This window comes from Brienomyrus brachyistius, chromosome 2, assembly GCF_023856365.1.
Source record: "Brienomyrus brachyistius isolate T26 chromosome 2, BBRACH_0.4, whole genome shotgun sequence".
In the NCBI taxonomy this organism is placed as follows: domain Eukaryota; kingdom Metazoa; phylum Chordata; class Actinopteri; order Osteoglossiformes; family Mormyridae; genus Brienomyrus; species Brienomyrus brachyistius.
In genome coordinates, this window is record NC_064534.1 from 18,612,073 (window position 1) to 18,637,661 (window position 25,589).

General features: G+C 43.4%; 1 protein-coding gene across 1 annotated transcript in view; it reads right to left on the reverse strand.

Annotated features, from left to right (window-relative positions):
- LOC125716080 (BMP/retinoic acid-inducible neural-specific protein 1-like) overlaps positions 1 to 25,589 on the reverse strand; it is a 73,040-nt gene that overhangs the window by 7,106 nt on the left and 40,345 nt on the right. Inside the window, exons 5-6 of the mRNA XM_048988319.1 lie at positions 21,124 to 21,229; positions 5,128 to 5,364 (exon numbers count right to left, since the gene is read on the reverse strand). Coding sequence (XP_048844276.1) covers positions 5,128 to 5,364; positions 21,124 to 21,229 — 343 coding nt within the window. The remainder of the gene's footprint in view (positions 1 to 5,127; positions 5,365 to 21,123; positions 21,230 to 25,589) is intronic.

A 25,589-nucleotide genomic window follows, 5' to 3' on the forward strand; every position in this document is an offset into this window, starting at 1 on the left:
ATTCTTGTTGAACATTATGCACCTTCTAAATGACATTTCACTGCTCTATGTACAGTGACAAGAATAATAATAAAAAAATCTTATATTTCCAGTATGCTGGTTCAGTGTAAGAAATATAAATTCCCATTTCTCGCCTGATGTCTGCCTGGCAAAGCCATGCTTCATGATACAGGTGGCTGCTGTGAGTTTATGAATAACTGCAAAAGCCTTCCCATAAAACAGAAGTACTGTGACTTTAACTAAGCTGTATCCCTTATTGGCCTGAAAAAAATTCATACACAGACTCCATATGCTGCGCTTTACAGCAGTCATATAAAGCACACGGCGTTCACTGAATTACAATGCACTGACCCATCAGCTATTTTTGGTTTATATGGTTTATGTGTTTATAAGTTTTAAATACTACATCTTTTTCAATGGAATATGACATCAAGTCAAAAATGATTTCTTTAAAGTTATTTTATATTTACACTTTATCTTTGATACCTGCCATGTAATAAAAGAAATTTAAATGGATAAGTGAAACAGTTTGTTTTGTTTGTATTTTTATAATTCTAATTGCTCTGATAAAACAAAAATAATACGAATACTGAATAGTGTCACGGGGCGGTTCGGGTGGACAGGCGATCGTGCGGGCGGTGGTTCAGAAAACCAGGCTGACGAGCAGGATCGGGGTTTATTCGGGAGAAGGAGACACGGGAGGCGAGGGACAACCAACACCATGTGCACAGATCACGTAATGACGGACAACGATCACAGGCAAGACTCAGACTTAAATACACAGGACTGATCACAGTAATCGGACATAGGTGGAAACAATCAGGGAAACACACGTTGGCAAGCAGGGGGGCGTGGCACACATGAGGAGCCGACGAGCAGGGCATGACAGAACCCCCCCCCAAAGGCGCGCTTCACCGGGCGCGCCAGGGAGGAGGCGACAGACGGAACACGGGAACCCGGACCTGGAACCAAACGGAACAATCACCGAAGCACAGGAAACAAAACTGAGACGCAGAACACGGCAAGGGACAAGACGTAAGACAGGACTTGACAAAGGGCAGGGAACGCAGAGAGACAGACTAGAAAGGGCGGAACAGAGGGAACAGGCGGAACAAAAGGAGCGGGAGTGACGGGAGGGAACGACGGGAAACCAGGAACCGAGCGGGGCAGAACAAAGGGACCAGGAACAGAGGACGGCGGGACAAAGGCAGGAGGCGGAACAGAGACAGGCGGGACAGAGACAGGAAAGAAGGGAGAGAAGGCGGGGGAACAAAGGGGAGCCCGTGGGAGCCCCAGCGGGCGACGGGAGGCAGCCGGAGGGGCCGCAGGCGGCCGGGAGGCCGGAGCCGTAGGGGACCACGGAGGGGCAGAGGAGGCAGGGCGAGGGACCCGCGGAGGGGCCAGGGAGGGAGCAGGAGGGAGCACCGGGGAAGGGGACGAGGGAGCAGGAGGGACCCACGGCGAAGGCCCGGAGGAGGGGGGAGCTGTAGCAGGCGACGACGTCCGGGGGAGGGCCGGAGGTAGGGGCCCCGCAGGCGACCGAGGAGCCGTCGTCGGGGAGTCCGCAGGCGACCGACCAGGCTCTGGAGAGGGGAGCGAGGCGGGGCGACGAGGCACTGGAGAGGGACCCGCAGGCGACAGCCGACCCGGAGGGCCAGGACCCGCAGGCGCCAGCCGAGCCAGAGCGCAGGCGAGGGAGGGCGAGCCAGGGGGCAGGGCGGGCGGGACCCCAGCCCTGCGTCTGTGTCCCCTTCCCCTGCGGGACACAGACAGGCCGACCCTAGTTCGGGGTCGAAGTCGCCGGGGCGAGGGACAAGGGGTTACAAGTTCTGTCCCCGAGGGGTCCCATTCCAGCTCCTCCACCTCCGAAGAGGGAGGAGCCAAGATGGAGTTGTCCAGGACCACCTCGGGGACTAGGACAGGGACTGGAGCTGCAGCAGTCGGAGGGGGCGCCTCTGGAGCTGCTGCAGTCGGAGGGGGCGCCTCTGGAGCTGCTGCAGTCGGAGGGGGCGCCTCTGGAGCTGCTGCAGTCGGAGGGGGCGCCGGCCCAGGCGCTGCAAGCCGCCGTCGTGGGGGCGCTCGCCCTGGAACTGCAAGACACTGCAGTGGGGGTGCCGGCCCAGGCGCTGCAAGCCGCCATCGTGGGGGCGCTCGCCCTGGAACTGCAGGTGACTGCAGTGGGGGCGCCTTGGAAGCGGCTGTAGCAGGCGGAGACAGAAGCGTCTCAGAAGCGGCTGCGGCGAGATCAGGAACTGGGGCGAGATCAGGAACTGGGGCGAGATCAGGAACTGGGGCGAGATCAGGAACTGGGGCGAGATCAGGAACTGGGGCGAGATCAGGAACTGGGGCGAGATCAGGAACTGGGGCTGCAGGCAATTGCTGTGGGGGCGCTCGCCCGGGAACTGCAGGGGACTGCAGCGGGGGCACCTCAGGAGCGGCTGCAGCAGGGCGGTCAGGGACAGGAGCGCAGTCAGGGACAGGAGCTGCAGCAGGCGGCTGCAGTGGGGGCGCCTGCCCGGGAGCTGCAGGTTGCTGCAGTGGGGGCGCCGGCCCGGGAGCTGCAGGTGGCTGCAGTGGGGGCGCCTGGACAGGAACAGGAGCGCGGTCAGGAACAGGAGCGCGGTCAGGAACAGGAGCGCGGTCCGGAACAGGAGCTGGCTGCAGTGGGGGCGCCTGCCCGGGAGCTGCAGCAGGTGGCTGCAGAGGGGGCGCCTGCCCGGGAGCTGCAGCAGGCGGCTGCAGAGGGGGCGCCTGCCCGGGAGCTGCAGCAGGCGGCTGCAGAGGGGGCGCCTGCCCGGGAGCTGCAGCAGGCGGCTGCAGAGGGGGTGCCTCTGCAGGAACTGGAGCGCGGTCAGGAACTGGAACACGGTCAGGAACAGGAGCTGGCTGCAGTGGGGGCGCCTGCCTGGGAGCTGCAGCAGGCGGCTGCAGAGGGGGCGCCTGCCCGGGAGCTGCAGCAGGCGGCTGCAGAGGGGGCGCCTGCCCGGGAGCTGCAGCAGGCGGCTGCAGAGGGGGCGCCTCTGCAGGAACTGGAGCGCAGTCAGGAACAGGAACTGGCTGCAGTGGGGGCGCCTGCCCGGGAGCTGCAGCAGGCGGCTGCAGAGGGGGCGCCTGCCCGGGAGCTGCAGCAGGCGGCTGCAGAGGGGGTGCCTCTGCAGGAACTGGAGCGCGGTCAGGAACTGGAACACGGTCAGGAACGGGAGCTGGCTGCAGTGGGGGCGCCTGCCCGGGAGCTGCAGCAGGCGGCTGCAGTGGGGGCGCCTGCCCGGGAGCTGCAGCGCGGTCAGGAACAGGAGGTGGTTGCCGTGGGGGCGCCAGCCCGGGAGCTGCAGCGAGGTCAGGAACAGGAGGTGGCTGCAGTGGGGGCGCCGGCCCGGGAGCTGCAGGTTGCTGCAGTGGGGGCGCCTGCCCGGGAGCTGCAGCAGGCAGCTGCAGTGGGGGCGCCTGCCCGGGAGCTGCAGCAGGCAGCTGCAGTGGGGGCGCCTGCCCGGGAGCTGCAGCAGGCAGCGAAGGCGGCGGCTGCGCAGGCGGCGGCGGCGAAGGCGGCAATGGCGGCTGCACGGGAGCGGGGTCCGCCGGCAATGGCGGCTGCACGGGAGCGGGGTCCGCCGGCAATGGCGGCTGCACGGGAGCGGGGTCCGCCGGCAATGGCGGCTGCACGGGAGCGGGGTCCGCCGGCAATGGCGGCTGCACGGGAGCGGGGTCCGCGGGCGGCAGGAGCGGAGGGAGCTCCTCGGGTCCGGCCGTTGCAGCGAGTAGCGGAGGGAGGTCCTCTGTACCGGCGATCGCCGGTCTCCTTCTCCCTCGCTGGCGCCTAGCGGTGGCGGGAGGCGGCGCGACGTCCGTAAAAACGGACGGCGGAAGAAAGGCCTCCGGCTCCGGGTAAGGGTAGAGGAAGGGCTCCTCGTCCTCGTCCTCACTGGAGAACCAGTATTTCCACACGGGATCGGGGTCGCGTGTGGTCAGCCTCCGGGCTGGAGGTAGGGCGGGTACTTCCCTTTCGTCCCCTGTCGGGAGCCAAAGCCTGGAGAGCGAGCAGGCGCCGAGACGGATCGTCTCCTGCGGGACTCTCCTCCTCCCTGTCCGCTTCTTTTTGTGGTCCGTCATTCTGTCACGGGGCGGTTCGGGTGGACAGGCGATCGTGCGGGCGGTGGTTCAGAAAACCAGGCTGACGAGCAGGATCGGGGTTTATTCGGGAGAAGGAGACACGGGAGGCGAGGGACAACCAACACCATGTGCACAGATCACGTAATGACGGACAACGATCACAGGCAAGACTCAGACTTAAATACACAGGACTGATCACAGTAATCGGACATAGGTGGAAACAATCAGGGAAACACACTTTGGCAAGCAGGGGGGCGTGGCACACATGAGGAGCCGACGAGCAGGGCATGACAGAATAGACGGAATGCAATTTTTTTTTGTAATTTTTACTTTTCCCTCATCATGTTGTACCTACATAGCAGTTTGACTTAACTGAGTTTGCCTCAATTTACCACATGAAAGCAGTATACATTCAGACAATAATGAAGTGTAAAGTAATGTTTCAGTTTAACACGTCATTTTAACATTGCCACAGACATTTTCCTCCTTTTCTTAATAAAATTGTAATTATTAGTAATGCTACTACTACTACTACTACCAGTAATAATAATAATAATAATAATAATTGCTTACAAGTCTTAAACAAAATGTTGCCTTCACTTGAAATAATCAGAATGTTTCACTATTTCCCCAATGCTTTGTATGAATAATATAGATATAGGACAGATATACATATAGTGGAATAAATGATAAAACGTCCAGTTCCATTTCTATTTTTTTGTTTTTCACATAAATCTACATATATGACCCTACTTCTAAAGTTTCGGTGCTGAAGCTCTGTGCAGCCTCCTATATTATTCTACGTAAACATGTCATATTTAAACTTGAATACATAGCGAGACAAAAGACATGCTGGAGAAACACTGTCTGCATAGTTGCCAGGAGTCAGCATCAATTTGGCAGCACCTAATAATAATTGTTATTATATATATGGACAGATACATAGTAAAGTGATATTTCTGAAAAATAATTCCCTTCATTTACTCTAAGACGTCTGGGCCAAGATTGCGAATATCTTACCTGAATTCTCAAAATCCTTATATGTGTTAGTCCATGTATCCATCATTCCATGCAGGGAATTTTCCATGATCTGAATGTCGGTGATTGGGCAGTTGCATTGTGGGAACTCTTCATCACACTGGCAGATGCACTGGCTGTCATGGCACACATACTTGCCTTCTCCGTTGCACATGATGTAGCTGAGTGCAGATTGCACAAATTTCTCTTGGAGATATTCAGGGAAAATTACCTGGAGACCTATTGGAAATAAGATATACGGGCATGTCAAACGTCATGTAGCCATATTTTGGAATCTGACCAAGCAAAATTATGTGGAGCAACACGATTAGTATAATCATGTTTTCTGTGATAATTTTTAAAAGTTTAACTAATACAAATATTCTATATATAGTAGCTGGAGAAGTTTGCGAACCCAATATAATTCTTTATTTCTGCATTAAATTAAGGTGATATTAATATAACAGTCTGGTAAAAGTTTTAAGAAAAAAAATGCAACAATAAAGATAATTTGAAATGGTTTACATCTCGCACCCTTCTACCAGGGCAAAATGTTGCATATCTTCTTGGCAATGTAGCTGGATAGACTTTAAAACTGCTACGTGTTCTAATTGTAATAATGGACAATCCCTTCGGTTAGAAGCCAAAGTGTGTTTATTTGATTCTCTATTAGTGAAGACTGCATAGGTAACCCATTTACAGGAAAGGGTGAAGAAAATGTGAAGAGTCTTACCTCTCTTTCATTCAGTAATTGCTCGTACTATTAAAAGTGTTTGAATCAGTGAAATTTGATTCATGAGCAAGAGTCTAGACATAGCATTCCCAAGCACAAAGGTCTAATACCTTCTCTTCACCACTCTTAACGACTATAATAATTTATCTTAATGTATGAAATTTTGATTTGTGTGTAACTGCAGAGACACCGTTAGCTGACACCAGGAGCTGCATTTATCATAATTTGTGACGGAGCCATAATTTTTGATTTAATGCATTAGCACTTACCTTTTTTCAAATAAATGCTAAATTAAATTTTGCTGCTTATCTCAAATGTTTTATTGATTTCATAATATTAACAACATTATTTTTGTCAAATTTACTATAACACACGTACGTACTGTGAAGGGAAGGTATTTGTAGCATCTGCTTTTGCTTTAGTGAAGTGTAATAGCAACAGTAGTGTGTGTGTGTGTGTGTGTGTGTGTGTGTGTGTGTGTGTGTGTGTGCATGCACACACACATACACATGCTTTCTGACTCATACTCATGCGAGAAATCTTACAGTAAATCTATATTATTCCATTATAAACCTAAAATTAGCTACATCAGAAGGGTTGGAATACTTTGCAAACCCTACAGACTATTTGCAAGGTAATAAAACTGTTATGTACACATAAATGAGTGTGCAGACATGACTTGAATTGAAAATCTCACTCCAGCCAGCTCACCAAAATTTGCGACCCTAATACACACACACACACACACACACACACATACTATCACGCTGTATTGTGTAGTAGTAATAGCAATAGTAGAATGTAGTAGTAAACATAATTTTGTCTGTTGTATTAATAGGACAAAATTCAGATCAGAAAGGATTAATGTACCAGAGGCATTTTTAAGATGAACATATTTTAACATATTTTAAGTTGGCTTTATTTTTCCAAGCACTAGAAATGTAGAGATGCTCCTGTACAAGGTAAAGTTTCTATCTTTTTCTGATAAATGGGATTGTTGCTTGGGAAGCACAGTGTTGCCAAGGAATGCCTTATGAACTTTGATTAAACAAAGGAGTAATTATTTTTCACTAACATGGATTTTTTTAATAATTATTTTTTTTAACTGAGTAATGCAGTAAAGCATGCAACATGAACAGGATATTCTGTTACGGTGAGGCATCAGCTTGACTAATTTTGCATAAAGATGACATTTCCCACTCCTTGCAAATCTACCTTGTAGAATGAAATACATAAAGACTAAGTGCAGGCAAAAAAGACAATCAATAGATATTTATAATACATTACCACTGGAAAACTGTAACCTTGAGATTATGCTGCTGATGTGATTCTTAAAATATGAGCAAAATATTATTGCCATTGTGCACCATTATTGCATTCTGTATTTATCTGTAATTTTAAACATTTTTTACTCCTAAATACCACTTTGCTGCTCCATCATTATCCATTTCATAAATATTTACTTTATATTGTGTACTAATTGTTATGACCTGCTCGTACAATCCTTGTTTGTGCCAGACCCCCTCATTTACCTCGTGTGAAACCCTGATTGTTTCATGTTATTTCCCGCTTGTCCCGTGTATTTCAGTCCGCGTTCGAGTATGTTTCCCTACTGTAGGTCTGTCATTAACGTTGCCTGTGAGTTCTGTCGGTGATTAGTCAATAAACCCTGTTTGCCCGCATCTACGGCTCCCTTTGCCTGCTTCCCTGCTTGTCCAAAACTCGCTGTGACACTAATGTTGTAAACCTAACCCCCCACCCCCAAAGCCTGTCTATCCATGGACTTTTTTGCATATATGTAGCACCTCAATCCAAAGAACATTATTTTGCTTTTCACAATAAAGCCTCACTTAACTTCAGTTACAATAATTGTTCGTCTTTCCCCTCCATCAAATTCCCCATTAGATGCTAACTGAATGCCAGACTATAGTTGTGAACAGAGCCATGTAGCAAGAGTGTCAAATTAGTTCTGCTCGCCCCATTTTTTTTTACAACAATGTTAGATCAAAACTTCCTGGAGGTTAGTAGCAAATACTAGCACTGCAGCTGCAGCAGAATAGATATTTGTAATGCACTTTAAAAGGGTATGATGTTTAAAATATCAAATTATATCTTTTCAGCACATCAGCTTAAAATTAACATGTGTTTTAAAGCATGTTAGTGTGTTACTAGGTCCCACAGTTACCACTGGATTACTGAAATCTCTATGAATTAATGAAATGTGAGAACATTTGAATTTTGAAGCATTCATTCCCTAAAATCTATATCATGTACCAGATCCTAAAAAACTGAAAATGAAATAGTATGAAACAACCAAAAAGTAGTTACATTAGCATTTTAACTTTGGAAATAAACATATATTTATTATGACACTAGAATAATTAAAACGAGCATGCATACAAATGGCAAAGAAGCTGACAAAAAATGACAACAATGTATTATTTGGATGGCCCTGTCACATCTTCTTCCCCACCTAATAATTGTTTCTCCCATACCACCCAACTGAAAATATTACCGTAATTTTGCCAAAGCCCAACTTTTTGTGACTTTTCTTAATATATGCACCTGTTCTTTCTGACTAGGACTAGGTGACATAATTTAATTCCCCCACAATAAATCTCACCAAGTCGGGCATTCATGCACAATAAATTTTGCCGAACGAAAATACCACTCAGTAACAAAAATATTTTGAAAATATTGCCCAAGCCTAAACTTCACAATCTACTCACATACCCAAAAATCAGTATTAAAAATACAACTTTAATTGAAACCCCATGATAAATTTTGACATTTTCCCAAAGATAAATTTCACTGATCAACTATGCTACTGATAAAATTTGCCAAGTCTGCAAAAAAGATCCATGAAGTACTTTTTGAGTTATTGTGTTAATGAAAGCATATAAGTGGCAATGGCATTGGACTGGTATGTATTTACCAGCCTGGGGAATACAATGATTGTCACTCTAGTCGTCATATAAGCAATGCTATTAAATAATCAACTAGAAAAGATCTGTACCCTGAAAAACTATTTTCTGAAACAATAAAAGAAGAATGGAACTCATTATTCTAAACATAAAACACAAAGGGCAAAACTACAATCATTAAAGGGGAACAGAAAAATATACAGTATTACCAAGTGGAACTACATTCAAAATGAAGATTTTTATGAGACTAAATATGAAAGAAAAGGGGTGGCATTTAGATCAGTGAGTTGCACTGTTGCCTGACATTTCCTGCATTGGAGTCTCAAATCCCACATCTGCTGTGTATGTACAATATGGAGTTTCTGTGTATTCCTTATAAGTGGATTTTATCCCTGTTATTCATCTTTTAAGTTGCCCCGAGATGGATTAACACCCTGGGTGTACCCCAACCTTGTGCCACCTTGTACAGGCTGAAGTGGTTAATGACACAGACTCAGAACCAAGGGAATGGTTACTGGTTCAATCCCAGAAAGTGCCCTACTGTGGCAGCCTTGAGTGAGTTGCTTAACCAAAACTGTTCAGATAAAAACACTGAAAAAAAAACTAACACAGCCAAGAATCATGAAGTCTTGTTGACTACCATGATTCCTCTAAGCTTTCTTCAGGTGATGGAGAAAAAAAATCTAAATATTGCAAAGCAAGCTCTGATAGCACTTTGCTTAAGGGGGCACAAGTAACTTAGAAACTCAAGTACAAATACAAGTATTCTAATCAATTACAAATCATGGATAAATATAGTAACTGTGATGCCCGAATCGTCCGCTCCTCGTGTGTGCCACGCCCCCTGATTACCCACGTGTGCTTCCCTGATCGTCTCCATCTGTGTCCGCTTACTTTGATTAGTCTCGTCCTATTTAAGTCCTGGTCTTACCTGTTCCCCTTGTCCGTCATTCTGGTTAGGTGATGGTGTGTGCCCGTTCCTGTCGTCCGATCTCTGTTTCCCGATTAAACCCGAAGTTTTACCCTGATTTTCGCCTGCCTTGCTCGATCCTGACCCGCCTACCCGCACGATCACTCTCCTGCCAAGAGTGATCGTGACAGTAACTGCATGAAATATATGAATCATCATGATAGATGATGAATGATCAGCATGTAACTAAGTTTCCTATTAATTAAAACATTAAATAAGAGTGTACTACATCATTTTTGTCCCCTCAAATGAAATGTTACCAAAACTCCTTTAGTTATTGCATTATATGTACAGTATATTCCTTCTTGCTTTGCCTCCTTGTCCAATATCCTTTTTAATACCAAACACACTCAAAAAAATAATATCAATATGTGTATTTACAAAGATTCTTCCCTTGTAGAATATGAATGGCATTTTTAGTGAAATATTTTAATGTGAAATATTTATTTAGCAAAGCTTCATATATTCTTGTTTCAACAATGACTTAGGTACTGTACAAAAAAATGACTTTTTACAAAATTATTTTAATTCAATTAAAAATTTTATATTGTGCCATAATTGTGGCAATTATATATGTGTACTACGAAAGAAGTTAGGATAGTAACTTTCTGATGAAGGCGTTTCCAGGGTTTTTGCGTACAATGAAATTCTGATCCATCTGACATTTGTGTGGGAGTGTGACTTACAGCGAGAGTACTAGCAGGCATCTGAAGACCATAATTGTTCACAAGGACTTCCTAGAAAATCAGGATGTTAATTACCCTAACAGCTAAAAATTACGCTTGTCAATTGCTCCTGCATGCAGGCTGAAGGCTGCTATCCAAAGGGTTGGTGGAAATTGCATGTTGTTTGAATGAACAGATTTAACAGGGAAAAGGGAGGTGCTCAACTGTCTACAGTTTAAAAGCAGAGAAACAATACAACAGTGGCAAATTAAATAACATAGAACTCTCTTACGCCTCTGTTGTTTCAGTGATTTGTCACAGATGTATGTTTTCAATCCAGTACAAATCACAGCTTTAAACTGAATAAGCTATCTTAAGAAAATGGTCAGATAACCCAATTGATTTTGGATTGCTGTTCTGCATTATGGATGTACGCATGCAGACACACTCCCATGCACTACTTTGGCAGCTGTTAAAGTTTTTTTTTTTTTATTATTATTTTTGTTAATGATTTACAAGCCAGGCAGCTTAACCCAATTAAAAATACAAAGAACAACTATACAACATTGCCAACACCTAAATGTACCAATTGAGATTCTCACATGTAAACACCTTAAAGCAGAGAACTTCACAAACAGCACCTGCTGACAGCTGTGACTCGGTCCTCCCCACTGTGACTGGGTGGGGACTAACCAGTCACAACTTCCCTGTCAAAGCTCTCTATAGGCTACACTTCAATCCTGAAATCTTCATCCTAATTCCATTTATGAAGTTCTCTACTGACCGGAAAGCTTAAACCTGCTCCCATACATCTGATCCAGATTTCCCCTTCCCAGGTAGGTGACCTCTCCCGTACCCTCACAGAACTTGACTTCGCTGCCCTGGAGATTACTGCTTTCCCCCATGTGGGCACAATCATTACTGTAGGACCACTGCCATGTATTCCTGGACACTGATCTTCGATTCAGCTGCCGACTTGTGTCACACTGCCACTGTACTCGTCTTGCCAGTGATACACTTTCCTGTGCACTTATCCTGCATGGTGCAGTAGCCAACAATCCTCACACCCCCTCATTGCTGCCTGTATGCCCCACTGTCCTTGGTCTATTGGTTGACAATAGTGATTAAAAAACCATGTAAGTGATGACCCACTTTATAATCTAAGTGATGCATGTTTATGTAACTCTAAATTGCTATAATGCTGCAATTGACAAGATGAGCAAAATAGTTCCTGTGGGTAAAAGGGCAGCTATCAGCGAAACAAAACCGTAAGCAGTACGGCTGTTAAATGACTAAACCATAACTGAAATCAATAAAATAAAGGACAGTATACATTCACAGGTCAGAGAATGCTAATAGTCCCACAGCAGTTGTCAGCGATAAATTCAGCCAGTGGCAAAAATTCTGTGTCACAGGGCTCCGGGAAGTGTCACAAGATGAAATGTTTTTTTTTTCTTCTAAAACTCCTTCATATTAAGCAGTATAATATATTAATGTCTCCTAGTTTGGATGATGGGTGTTGTCTTTGTTAACACATCTAATCATTGCATTACAGTGCTGGCACAGAACCGCACAGGTGCATAGGACACAACACCATGTGTAATCATATTAACACCTATCTTGCCACGGGGGGGAATGGGGGGGGGGGGAGTTACAGAGCTGATTGCAGGGATGATGAAGATGGGGGTCACGTGTCAGAACAGTAGCTCTGTCTGCCAAGATGTTTATTAATGAGGAGAATAAGACAAGAGATGCAAAGATGTAGAAGCCAACTGGACCGTAGGGGTCACAAAGACAGGAATGAACCAGGTAACCCCCTCCCCCCAGTATGTTATTAGATAGTTACATTGTTTTTTCTGAGAAGCTCAAATATTGTTCAAGAACTGTATTCTGTAACCCAAGGTTTCTCTGACCCTGTATTTTACAGGCTGTACGCCAATAGGGTACAACAATAATAGAGTAATATTATTAATGCAAGCTGGATAAAAACATAAAATGTAAAGAGATTATAGAAGCTACCAGTTGACCATATTGTTTCATTTAGTATTAAGGCCAACATGCATCTCAGGAGGAAAATACAGGCATCGTAAGTATCTGGGATAAGTCGTTTCGTCTACCCCTTATTCCCAGAATTGGTATAAATGAGTACTCTGTTTATTTTAGCCCCTCATGTTCCAGAGAGTAGGGTTGCACTGTGGTTTGTTTATATGTTTGTTCCCTGTCCACATAGCAAGGGACTGTTTGGCTTCTGTTCTCCTTGATGTACTGGCTGTTTTTTTTGGGGAGCTTTTATGTTGTGTTGTCCAGCCCTGAATGTATTTATGAAAAGGGAACACAAAAGAATACTTGTTTCACTTGCCCGTGTCACATGCTTCTCTTCTCTGTTGGGCCCAAGGAATCTCTCAGTTTTTTGTCTGATCTTTGTAGTAATACTGACTTGTCATTTGTGGTTGCCCAGTTGGCACATCTACAGTATTTGATTTATGTAGATAGCTGTGCAGTACGGTGAAAATATGAAAATGACTGCATAGGGTACAGGAGGAGTTACAGCTCCTCAAAATCTCCCTTTTCAGGTGGGGGTTCGTGAGAGCGTTTGTGTTTGAATTTATGTTCAGAAGAACAGAAGAACGTGTACTGACTATTACAAAATAGTAAATTAACTAATTTATGTAACCATTAGCATTCAAAGGGAATGAACTTTGCGAATGTGATTCACATCTTGTAAAAGTACAGTACAGTATGTACATAAAAAGGAACGTTTCCATAATAAAGCCACGTTTTTAACTGATTTATATTGTATGTCTTGAACTTTCCCCCGAAAACACCGTAGAATCTTCATTAACTATTTTTTTTTCTTACCAATTTTGCACTTAAAGCATGAAAACGTATAAATTACTACAAAAATTAAACATAAACACATTTCTGTAGGGTTTTTCGAGGATTTTGCAGATGTGTGAAAAAAAACGTGCATGCAAACAAGTTTTGTTCCAATGAAATTTTTGCGGATCTGTAAATTCACGAATCATGAAGTGTGAACAAGGCACGTGGGTCCCACCTCCAATGCGCTCACCACCTATGGGAGGAGCCATAGGGGTCGGATGCAAAGTGAGTTGGGCAGTGACCAAAGGCAGGGACCTTGGCGGCCCGATCCTTGGCTGCAGAAGCTAGCTCTAGGGACATGGAATGTTACCTCTCTGATGGGGATGGAGCCAGAGCAAGTGCGTGAGGTTGTGAAGTTCTGGCTAGATATAGTTGGACTCACCTCGACGGATGACTTAGGCTCTGGAACCAGTCTCCTTGAGAGGGGTTGGACCCATATCCACTCTGGAGTTGCCCATGGGGAGAGGTGCCGAGCGGGCGTGGGCATACTTATTGCTCCCAGGCTGGGTGCCTGTACATTGGGGTTTACCGCAGTGGACGAGAGGGTAGCCTCCCTCCGCCTTCGCGTGGGGGGACGGGTCCTGACTGTTGTTTGCGCTTATGCTCCAAGTGGCAGTTCAGAATACCCACCCTTTTCTGGAGTCCTTGGAAGGCACTGTTGGAGAGCGCTCCTCCTGGGGACTCTCTTGTTCTGCTGGGGGACTTCAATGCTCACGTGGGCAATGACAGTGAGACCTGGAGTGGCTTGATTGGGAGGAACGCCCCCCCCCCCGATCTGAACCTGAGCGGTGCTTTGTTGTTGGACTTCTGTGCTCGTCACAGATTGTCCATAATGAACACCATGTTCAGGTATAAGGGTGTCCATATGTGCACTTGGCACCAGGACACCCTAGGCTGCAGTTCGATGATCGACTTTCTAGTCATGTCGTCGGACTTACGGCCGCATATCTTGGACACTCGGGTGAAGAGAGGGGCGGAGCTGTCAATTGATCACTACCTGGTGGTGGGTTGGCTCCGCTGGTGGGGGAGGAAGCCGGGCAGGCCTGGCAGGCCCAAGCGTATAGTGAGGGTCTGATGGGAACGTCTAGCGGAATCCCCAGTCAGGAGGAGTTTCAGCTCCTACCTCCAGCAGAACTTTTCCCATATCCCGGGGGAGGCGGGGGACATTGAGTCTGAATGGGCCATGTTCCGTGCCTCCATTGTGGAGGCGGCTGACCGGAGCTGCGGCCGTAAGGTGGTCGGTGCCTGTCGCGGCGGCAATCCCCGAACCTGCTGGTGGACACTGGTAGTGAGGGATGCCATCAAGCTGAAGAAGGAGTCCTATCGGGCCTTTTTGGCCTGTGGGACTCCAGAAGCAGCTGACAGTTACCGGCAGGCTAAGCGGGATGTGGCTTCGGTGGTTGCTGAGGCAAAAACCTGGGTGTGGGAGGAGTTGGGCGAGGCCATGGAAAATGGCTTCCAGATGGCATTTAAGAAATTCTGGTCCACCATCAGGTGGCTCAGGGTGGGTAAGCGGTGCAACATCAACACTGTTTATGGTGGGGATGGGGTGCTGCTGACCTCAACTCGGGATGTTTTGGGTCGGTGATGGAAGTACTTTGAAGACCTCCTCAATCCCACCGACAAGCCTTCCAACGTAGAAGCAGAGTTTAGGGACTTGGGTGTGGACTCCCCGATCTCTGGGCAGAGGTCGCTGAGGTGGTTAAAAATCTCCTAAGTAGCCGAGCCCCAGGGGTGGATGAAATTCACCCTGAGTTCCTTAAGTATCTGGATGTTGTGGGGCTCTCCTGGTTGACATGCATCTGCATCATCACGTGGACATCGGGGGCAGTGCCTCTGGACTAGCAGACCGGGGTGGTGGTCCCCCTCTTTAAGAAGGGGGACCGGAGGGTGTGCTCCAACTATAGGGGAATCACACTCCTCAGCCTCCCTGGTAAGGCCTATTCGGGGGTTCTGGAGAGGAGGGTCCACCGGATTGTCGAAGCTCGGATTCAGGAGGAGCAGTGTGGTTTTCGCCCTGGCTGTGGAACAGTGGACCAGCTCTATACTCTCCACAGGGTTTTGGAGGGTTCATGGGAGTTTGCCCCCCAGTCTACATGTGTTTTGTGGACTTGGAGAAGGCATTTTACCGTGTCCCTCAGGGAGTCCTGTGGGAGGTGCTCTGGGAGAATGGGATGCTAGGCTTCCTTTTAAGGGTCCCTGTATGACTGGTGCCAGAGCCTAGTCCGCATGGGCGGCAATAAGTTGGACTCGTTTCCAGTGAGGGTTGGACTCCGTTAGGGCTGCCCTTTGTCACCGAGTCTGTTCATAGTTTTTATGAACAGAATTTCTAGGCGCAGCCAGGGCGTTGAGGGTGTCCGGTTTGGTGACCTCAGGATTAGGTCTCTGCTTTTTGTAGATGATGTGGTTCTGTTGGCTTCATCTGATCGTGACCGTCAGCTCTCACTGAGAAAGTTCACAACCGAGTGTGAAGCGGCTGGGATGAGAATCAGTACCTCCAAATCTGAGACCATGGTCCTCAGCCAGAAAAGGGTAGAATGCTCTCTCCGGGTCGGGGATGGTGTCCTCCCCCAAGTGGAGGAGTTTAAATATCTTGGGGTCTTGTTCACAAGTGAGGGAACGATGGAACAGAAGATCGACAGGCGGATCGGTGCAGCATCAGCAATGATGTGGGTGCTGCATCGCTCTGTCATGGTGAAGAAAGAGCTGAGCCAAAAGGCAAAGCTCTCGATTTACCAGTCAATCTACGTTCGTACCCTTACCTATGGTCACGAGCTGTGGGTAGTGACTGAAAGAACAAGATCTTGAGTGCAAGTGGCCGAAATGAGTTTCCTCCGCAGGGTGGCTGGGCTCTCCCTTAGAGATAGGGTGAGGAGCTCGGTCATTCGGGAGGGACTCAGAGTAGAGCCGCTGCTCCTGCATTGAGAGGAGCCAGATAAGGTGGCTCGGGCATCTAATTAGGATGCCTCCTGGACGCCTCCCTGGTGAGGTGTTCCGGGCATGTCCCACTGTGAGGAGGCCTCGGGGAAGACCCAGGAGACATTGGAGGGACTATGTCTCTCGACTGGCCTGGGAACGCCTCGGGAATCTCCCGGAGGAGCTGGATGAAGTGGCCGGGGAGAGGGAAGTCTGGGTTTCCCTGCTGAGACTGCTGCCCCCGCAACCCGACCTCGGATCTAGTGGGAGATGATGGATGGATGGATGGATGGATGGATGGATATTTTGAATTTTTTTCCTATATCATGCAGCTCCAGCCTAAATGCAAAGCTAACATTACCTCACTCAACGTTATATCTCAATATTGCACAAATACAAAACAATGCCAAAATTAACATACTGGAAAGTCTTGTAACAATTTTGACAATTATGTCTGTTGCAGCCAAAGTATTCTGGAACCTTCACAGAAAGCGCATGCATATCATCTGGTTTCCCTCATGCTATCACTTAAAAAAGTGTTGAGTTTACCTAATTTTTACTGGCCATTAACCATACTCATGAATACACAATGCTTTTGTCCCCGTGTTTAATACACTGTGCATATACTCTTACATTTTAATTAAAACAATTTGACTTAAAACTATCGGTTTTTGTGAGTGTTTTTTTAGTGTGTGTCTGCATACCATAGCTTTTATCTAGGTTCATGGAATGCAAAGGCATTCTTTGTCACCACGGATTCCTGTTGGCCTGCAGCAATGTCACCACTGTATGTCAGTATAAATATGGTTCTTAAAAAATTACAGCACACACAGCTTCTGAGTGATCATATGTCACATATCATGGTACGAGTTCATTGTGTTCATTTAGCATTTTTAATGAATAACAATGAAATGGGACAAAAGTCTTTAAGATACGATTTAGATTCCAGGGAGACACATACTCTTACAACTACAGCTGTAAAATAATAACAAAATGTATCTTTCTTCTCCCAGTTCAGTCATGTGTGTTTTGAGCCATTATCTGATTGAAATGTAATGGGGCGTCTATATCACAGCAGTCGCGAATGATGTTGGGCTGGTGCCAAAGAACAGGCATGTCCCTGTAGGTCACCTACTGTACCACAGCAGTGTATCAGCATTACACAGTCCAGTCTTACTCAATTAGTCTACAACTGGGTAATATGAATAAGTAAATGAGTCGGTGAATAAATATTTAACTCCATCCATCCATTTTCCAAACCCACTTGTCCTATGCAGAGTTACAGGGTTGTGCAGTCAATTCTGGAAGTTAAGGATACAAGGTAGGAACATTTACAAAATTCGTCTGAGCAAATATCTGTCTGAGCTTAAAGATACTTTGTTTTGTTCATAAATATGTAGTACAAATACAAGAAATTCTTCTGAATGCAAATAAAGTGTTTAATTTATTATTATTAATTTAAGTAAATAAAGGTGCATTTTTGTATTTGAATTTCCTACCATTTCACTGAATCTGGAGGAAACATTAGTAGACAACATGAACAAAACATAAATAAAATCCAATAATTAATTTGCCAGAAATCATGCCTGCTTTTATTTAAAACATAATTTTATTGCTAGAATTACAATAAAAATTGTGCACAGAAGCCGAGAAAAAGCATGATATACACTAGAGGCCAGAAGTTTGGTCCCTCAGATTAAAAAAAAATATAATAAACAATACACTTGTTTGTTAAACTTTTATTACAAGAAAATAAGAGAAATACTTAAAACAAATGTAACTGGATGTTTTTCAGTATGTTGTAGCTTGTTTAGCTGCAAAGGCTGAAACTATTGGTTTTGAAGAAGACATATCAGGTCTGTCTTTAGTGAATTGACATTCTCTTTGTTTTGGAATTCTACGTACTAATGTCAGAAATTGATTTGCTCTTGACTTCTCTTGATTACGACTTAATAAACTAAACAAAAACACTTGTCTGTCCTGTCCCAGGTGATTTTGTGAGAGGTTTAATGCTCTGTCTACTCTTCATTTATCTTTCTGCTGGATCTTCTTATGTATCAACTGATAAATGAGAATGTTTGATATATATTTCCTATTTTTTATGTTTGTAAGGTGTAGAAAGCCACAGCTAATAATTGAACAGAAGGCTGAAATCAAAATTTTGATTTTCCCGTTAACCATCTTAACGCTACATCGTTCCGAATTTTTGCCTCTTAATGCTCCAACATGTCTCCCGAAACATTTTTAGTTAAGTATATCTTGCAAAAGATACTTTCGTTAGGTTAGTTGTTAGCTTGTCTCCAAGGTGTAGGAATAGCACAATTACCACACAGGTTTTTGAAGCCTCAAAAAGTGGCTGTCCTTTTGTTGAGACATAATATAATTTAACAATGGTATTCTTTCTAGCAGTATTTTTTTTTTTGCATAAAGCAATTATTGGAGTATGGAAGTATGGGAAAGCATGCAGAAACCAGTGAAACCACAAGAGCTCTCCCCATAAAGCCTTATAGGGTCTGCATTGTGTAACATCCACGTCCCTCATGATCACATGGCTAAAGGAAACCATAAATCTTTCACTAACCCCTTGCCAGTAATAACCCAGTTCTCTCCTAAGTCACTATTTGACTCCCACCTAGCAGAATATGAGATTCCCATGGAGTGCCCCAGAGAGAGAGTACAAAATCAGCATTTCACTTTGGGGTCTTGAACTGCACTGCTGGGGTGCTAATGATCTATCTCACCTCTGTTGACCTTGTCTTCTGAACAAAAGTGCAAGTGTCATTCATGTTTCTTTTGTCTCCCAAAGGGTAGATGTAAACAAGTATGAAACAGTGTTTGCAGTGTAAAAATATCTGAAGGAAGGCAATCATGGTATCCTTAAAATTCACCAGATAATGTAAAATTATTATAAGTGCACTATCAGCCCTTTATGTACACAATTTACTGATATGTTGAACATACACACATGTTCCTTAAATGCCATTAAAATAGCAATCTATACAACATTGGGTCTGTGATGCATTTTTTACAAGCGTTAAATGTGGTTAAGTGTAACATGAATGTGTTTGAAGTAACATATTAACCTTAATTTTGCACAAAACAGGCAATGTTAAATATTTTCATCAATAAAAGAGTTATTGCGCAAAAAGGAATTATAGCTACCAGACAGTTATATCTCCATTAGTCTTGTAATGGAAACATTTAATTATTATTTCATTACTCCTGAGAAAGATAAGCGGTTAGAAGATAAATGGATGGATTATTCCATTGTTAATGTTTTTTTGTCAGCAAAAACATTCAAAGCTGCTGATCATTTTATTAAGCAAAATTTAATAAACAGATTGCTACTAAATACAGTAGAAGGCAGGCAAATAAGCAAGTACCTCATGCAAAATAGTAGATGCAGGATTACAAACATACACTTAATATCATGTAATTGCATGCATCTTGTATCATCTTTGTGTGTTATAAAAGAAAAAAAGAAAAGTAAATAATAATGGAGGGATGTTTTTCAGGAAAAGTCTGTCTGCTGTTCTAGACACTTTCTTATAAACTGCATGGTTTTCTTAAATGAAGACTCGCCTAACAATCATAAATGAGTCACTTTTTCATTGTCATTATGCCGTTGCTTTACTTTGCTATACTCTTGATATTGTCACTTCAACACTGCAATAGTAGGAGTTGAGTGAAAGCATAATTTCCCTCATTTGAGTAGCGATCCTTAAAATTGGATGCACCATGGATGCAACTGTGACTTTATCTGAGGATAAACCATAATGTCAAATATCTTTCAAGTTTTGTCTTGTTTACTACTTGTTTATTCATGGAATTTACTGCATTAGGCATCAGCCTAAATTCATTTTAACAAAATGATGCACACAGACACAGCTGTACAATGCTTCAATAAAACGTTCCATAACCATGACAACAAATGCTTGACAGATATATTTACAGACTGAGGAACATGAGTGAGTCAGGAGTGGCCAGCTGATTAGGAGACAATTCCAGTGCAGGTATAAAGTATGAGCATCTTATGCATGCAATTAGTTTTAAGGGGGAGCTGTAAATATGCACAAGGGCAAATATTTTCTGCATGTCTCATTATTCAGCAGTTTTGGTGATGTGTTTGCATGCAACCAGATTGTTTTCTTCATTTCTTTTTCCACCTGGTATTGTTATGTTGTTTTAGTGCCCTTTCTTTGGTTAGTATGTGATAGCATACACTAGTTTTTTATTTTTTGCTATAACTGCACACAAAAATAATGTATGGCTCTATAGTTCACAGTGTTTGCCAGATCATTATCCGATAAAGGGAAAGGAAATATAGCAATTAAATAAGGTGACCCACCGTCAATGTGACTAATATCATAATCATCACCGTCGTTGTCGTCCATTTGCTGTATAGCTAAGTATTGATATGCCTCACAGGTCTATTGAAAAAGTTGGAATTGCACGTAGCATGCATGTATCTTCCAATCACAGTTCGACATTGATCTTTTTATTTTATTAGCTGCTAATAACTCTCTAAATTTGTTTTTTGAAAAGTTATTCGGTTCATGTTCTTATATCCTTACAAATGGTGTATACACAGCTACAAAAATGCAATTGCTTGCATATCAATTACATAACACGAGATTTTCTCCTTTAAGAGTTTTACATACAAATTGAATGTTTTTTGCGCTTGCCAGAACAGCCATCCCTAAATCACAGCTTAATTGTGGTTTACCTTTCAAGTAACGACAGCATGTTCGGTGAACAAAGCTATTGAACTTTTGCTGCACTTCAGCCAAGAGGGGGTAAGTAGACTATATAAATGCAGAGGAATGGGCCTGGCCCATGCAGCAAACCAGTTCTACTCCACCCGTTAAGATGAGTACTAGCTATCAAAACGGCAGAAGTGATCCAAGTTACCTTGCAAGTGTAGCTTGCTCTCTAGGCTCTGCAGGAGGACGGAGCTGACAGAGTCCAGGTTGTCATAGCTGCTGCATCCCAGCGGGCCTGTGCGTGTCTCGGTGACCTGGGAGGGACACAGATGAGATGGTCTTAGTCATTTTTTGGTTCCTTTTCATGCATTGCTTGATGTATTTTTCACATGAGCACATTATGAATGAAGCAAGGATACCACTAAATGCTATATCCCGTATAGATATTTCACATGTTTTGTGGAGATTTATCTCTGATTTTATATAATAGTAAGAAATAAGGTTACACCACAAAAATAATCCAAGGTCATGTAAACAAATAAGGTACTGTATTTCCTTTCGTTCCGACCATCCATCTCCCAATCAGCATTGCTTAGAAATGCGCTGGTCACAAGCAAGCTTTGTCACGATAAGAATGAAGAATGTGTAATTTAAGTAGAAAAATTCCATATATTAAACCTGAGTAATAGTAAACAGGCATTTATGAACATGGTAGTGGTCGTGGTTTACGGTAGCCCTAGTTTGGTAATTCTCAGTGGCTTGTGAATAAAATGATTCTGAATATTCTGAATTAAAAGGTCAGTTTTCAATATTTCAATTTTAAATAAAAACAAAGAATGTGCAATATATATTTGATATTTATGTTTTGCATTGCAAGTATAATTCCAAAAAAACATATTATAATGGCCAAGTTATAATTATTAATATATAAGTAATGGTCTTTTATTTTCCAGGTGAAGAGATATGCACACTATGAACACTCTTTTCTTATTGGTCCAGAGATGTCATGTGGGTGCTGATTATTTTCATGTAACCACATAGGTAGTTCCAGCAGCCTAATAACCGTTCTATATTAATGCAATTTAGTCTTTTATTAAACATGTAAATACAATAATCCGTGTGACATTTTACTCAGAACTAAGCAAAAATTCTTATCTGCATTATTTTCTTTGGTTTTCAAAATGCAAGCCCCTGTCTGTTGACGGTTTCTATGGTGACTTAACTGATGTACCACTTCTAGTGAGCAGCCTGAGCAGATATTCTGCACTTATAGGGACTGGAACATTGTTAAATGCTAATTGAAATCACTTTCTTTTGAAATATTAACCGTGACTATTTTAGGTTATTCTGTTGCATTCTTATTTTTTTGTTTATTAACTTTGGAGGGATTTACCACTTTAAGGTGTGCCGTTACAAGGACATATTCAACTCTAACTTGTTAGTGCTCCTCCACCTTATGTCGGGCTGCATTACACCAGCTTTTCTTAGATTTTTTTTTCATATAACCACACACCTCATTGTGTTTTATCTCTTACATAACAAGTAACTCATCATAGAGTTACATTCTGTCCTTTGCTAACTTTTTTGTCTACTCAGTCCATCCATCCATCCATCCATCCATTTTCCAAACCGCTTATCCTACTGGGTCGCAGGGGGTCCGGAGCCTATCCCGGAAGGCAGGGAACAACCCAGGATGGGGGGCCAGCCCATCACAGGGCACACTCAAATACCATTCACGCACACATGCACACCTACGGGCAATTTAGCAACTCCAATTAGCCTCAGCATGTTTTTGTACTGTGGGGGGAAACCAGAGTACCCGGAGGAAACCCCACGACGACATGGGGAGAACATGCAAACTCCACACACGTCACCCTGGCGGAGACTCGAACCCGGGTCCCAGACCCAGTGTGAAGCAACAGTGCTAACCACTGCACCACCATCTACTCAGTCACATATCTTAAAATATACTCTGCACAATGCACTTTGAAATACCTTAATTTACCTTTTCTTTAAAATATTTATAACAATATTCAAGGCGAGTTAAAATTCTGAGAGAAAAATCAATAGAATTTTACCTATATATCGAGCATGCCAATGAAACCTATGAATGTCTTTGAATATTGAATCCGGCTGAAGGATCTGCCATCTTTTTCTCCTCTAAGCTAATGTCCCTAGGGGTAGCGAGTATTCAGTTTGAATCACACTCGCCCCAAGCTTCACATTCACATAGGCTGAAAATAAATGATTGTGCTACATAGTCATGACAGCAGCAGATAGATTGCTCAGCAACACAGTGTAAGTGTATGATGAGTTTTTCAGCTTAGTGCTCATACAATACTCCATATTTTCTATGGGGGTGACTCTAAAAGGAAATTTTGTGTGGACGCAGAAATACTAAGAAGGGGTAATATCACGGTAACTTGCCAAAACTTCAAAGGATTTATATTCTTGTATTTGCTTGTATTTTAATTGATGTTGCTCTGCTGAATTGATATTTTATTCAATAATTCTGTTCTAAGTGGGATATTACATAATGAAAACAATTGGTCCTCACAGAGAGCTCAATAAGTACTATTGAAAACTTCTCTCTCAATCCTGATTTGTTTTAGTATGACGCAGTATGAGTGTAAGCCTTTTCATTCAAAAATATTTTTTAAAAATTGTAAGGCATTCAATTTTATCAGTACATCGACAATGATTTTGAATAAAGATATGTTTTAATTACCTTACATTCACACACATACGGCTATAATGCTGGCTCAGGGTTAAGCCTCATCAATATGCATTTGCATGGGTTGCTAAGTTCTAAAGAATTCAAGGGGTGCATGACAAATGGAATTCTCTCCACTGCAGAGAGCTGCAGTTATAATATAACACAACCAACGTGTTATATAATGAGCAGTAGAACTATTGCAAAGCTGACAGAGCTTTTTGTCTAGCTACAGAGTCTGACATTCCAGAATTTATGGGATCCAGGTGCAGCTTTGGCCAAGGCATTAATAGCTACACATGTGGCACCATATTACTATTTTGTGCTTTTCTTGTGGTGAACAGTCTTCCAAGCAGGACACAAGCGTAATTCAGTCAAAAAAATTCAGCAGTGATAAATGAGAGAGCCTTCTGCATTTTCACACTTTTCTGTTGTGGAGCTCTCCTGTTCCTCCATCCCTGTTTTGTAATTTTGGGGTTGGGTTGTTCTTGAGACATTGGACTACCTGAGTGTTAGTTACATCTCAGATTATGTAACATTTTTTGTGATGGTGACCTTCAGATACTGACTCACTGTATGGTTATTCAATGAAAGGATGGTAAACGCTGGTGTCATTAATCAAGTGAAAAAAGCAACCTTTTCCTGTTTACAAAAAAGGTCAAAAGGATGTCTAATTCGCTGTTATAAAAATTATTGCTTTTTTGAATTAAGAAACTTTTGAAACTGAGGTGGAAAAAAAAGTTATGCAGATTAAATATAAAGTTGCCTCTGTATACATATTCTGCATAGTGGATATTTGTTTATTTGATGGATATTAACATTACTATGTATTTGCAAAGCTGCAATTTGTACTGTAGGTGACATTCCATTTCAGAAAGGAAATTTTTTTCTTTTTCTACTCTGCATTCCATTTTATTCCACTTTCAGTAGAATCGGGCATAAATACATCTAAAAGGTCGCAGAAAACAGGAAACTGCAAAAGTTACAGAAAATGACTCAGTAGACTGTTTGTTGAACATGTATAAACAAAGGGCTTGGAATAGGCTGGAGTTATTTTGGATTCTCTTTTTACAGGAAAATTATTAATGAAGAAGTGACAAACATCTTACCAGATGTATGATGTAAAATTGGTGTTTGTAAGGGAAATAAACTAAGAGCAAAAAAGGCACATTGTTCCAATGTTACTATAACAACACAGAACAGAGTAACACAAGGACACAGCGAGTAAGGATCCAGTGCAGCAAATAACAAGACGCTTCCTCTTTATACAAAACTCTCAGCTTCTGCAGTATGTCCATCTACTGTATACATAATCCACTGCTTATCCAGTTTAGGGTCGGCGCCTATCTCAGGAAGAACAGGGACAGGCCAAGACAGATGTAATAGTCTTTTAAAAACTTTTTTAAAAAACTTTTTTCCATTTAATCTTCTCATTCTTAACTTCATAATTTCCTTTTTAATAACTTTTGTTCTGTGTTCTTTCCCCTTTTGGGAAATGTATATATCATCTGCTTTTTTCACAGCAGCCTCAAACAATACATTTTAGCACCACAGTAAAACCTGTCAAAGCAGGGTGTTATCAGAGTATGATAATAGGGCTGTGACTGAAATCAAATTAACTCTAACCTTCAGGGTGTTACGGTCCTTTCAGTGACAGTAAGACTGACATCTTAAGAAGCAGATCTGATTTAATTTTATGTATTTATTGTTTGCTTATTTTTTTTCGATTTACATGTTTGGTTGTTTCCCATTTTGTAGTGGTGATCTGGAACGTCCTACAGTACAATACTAAGCAGTGTTAGACGTTCAGGGCGGGTTTGTCCTCTCGCTACACAGATGACTGGATGCTCTGTTCCCATTAGTCTGAAGATAGATGTGCTTTGTGAACTTGAGCTGTTTCTATTACAGAATTATAACTCAATGCAATTTGATATTTGCAGTCTAAGGGTCTGATTCTTTAT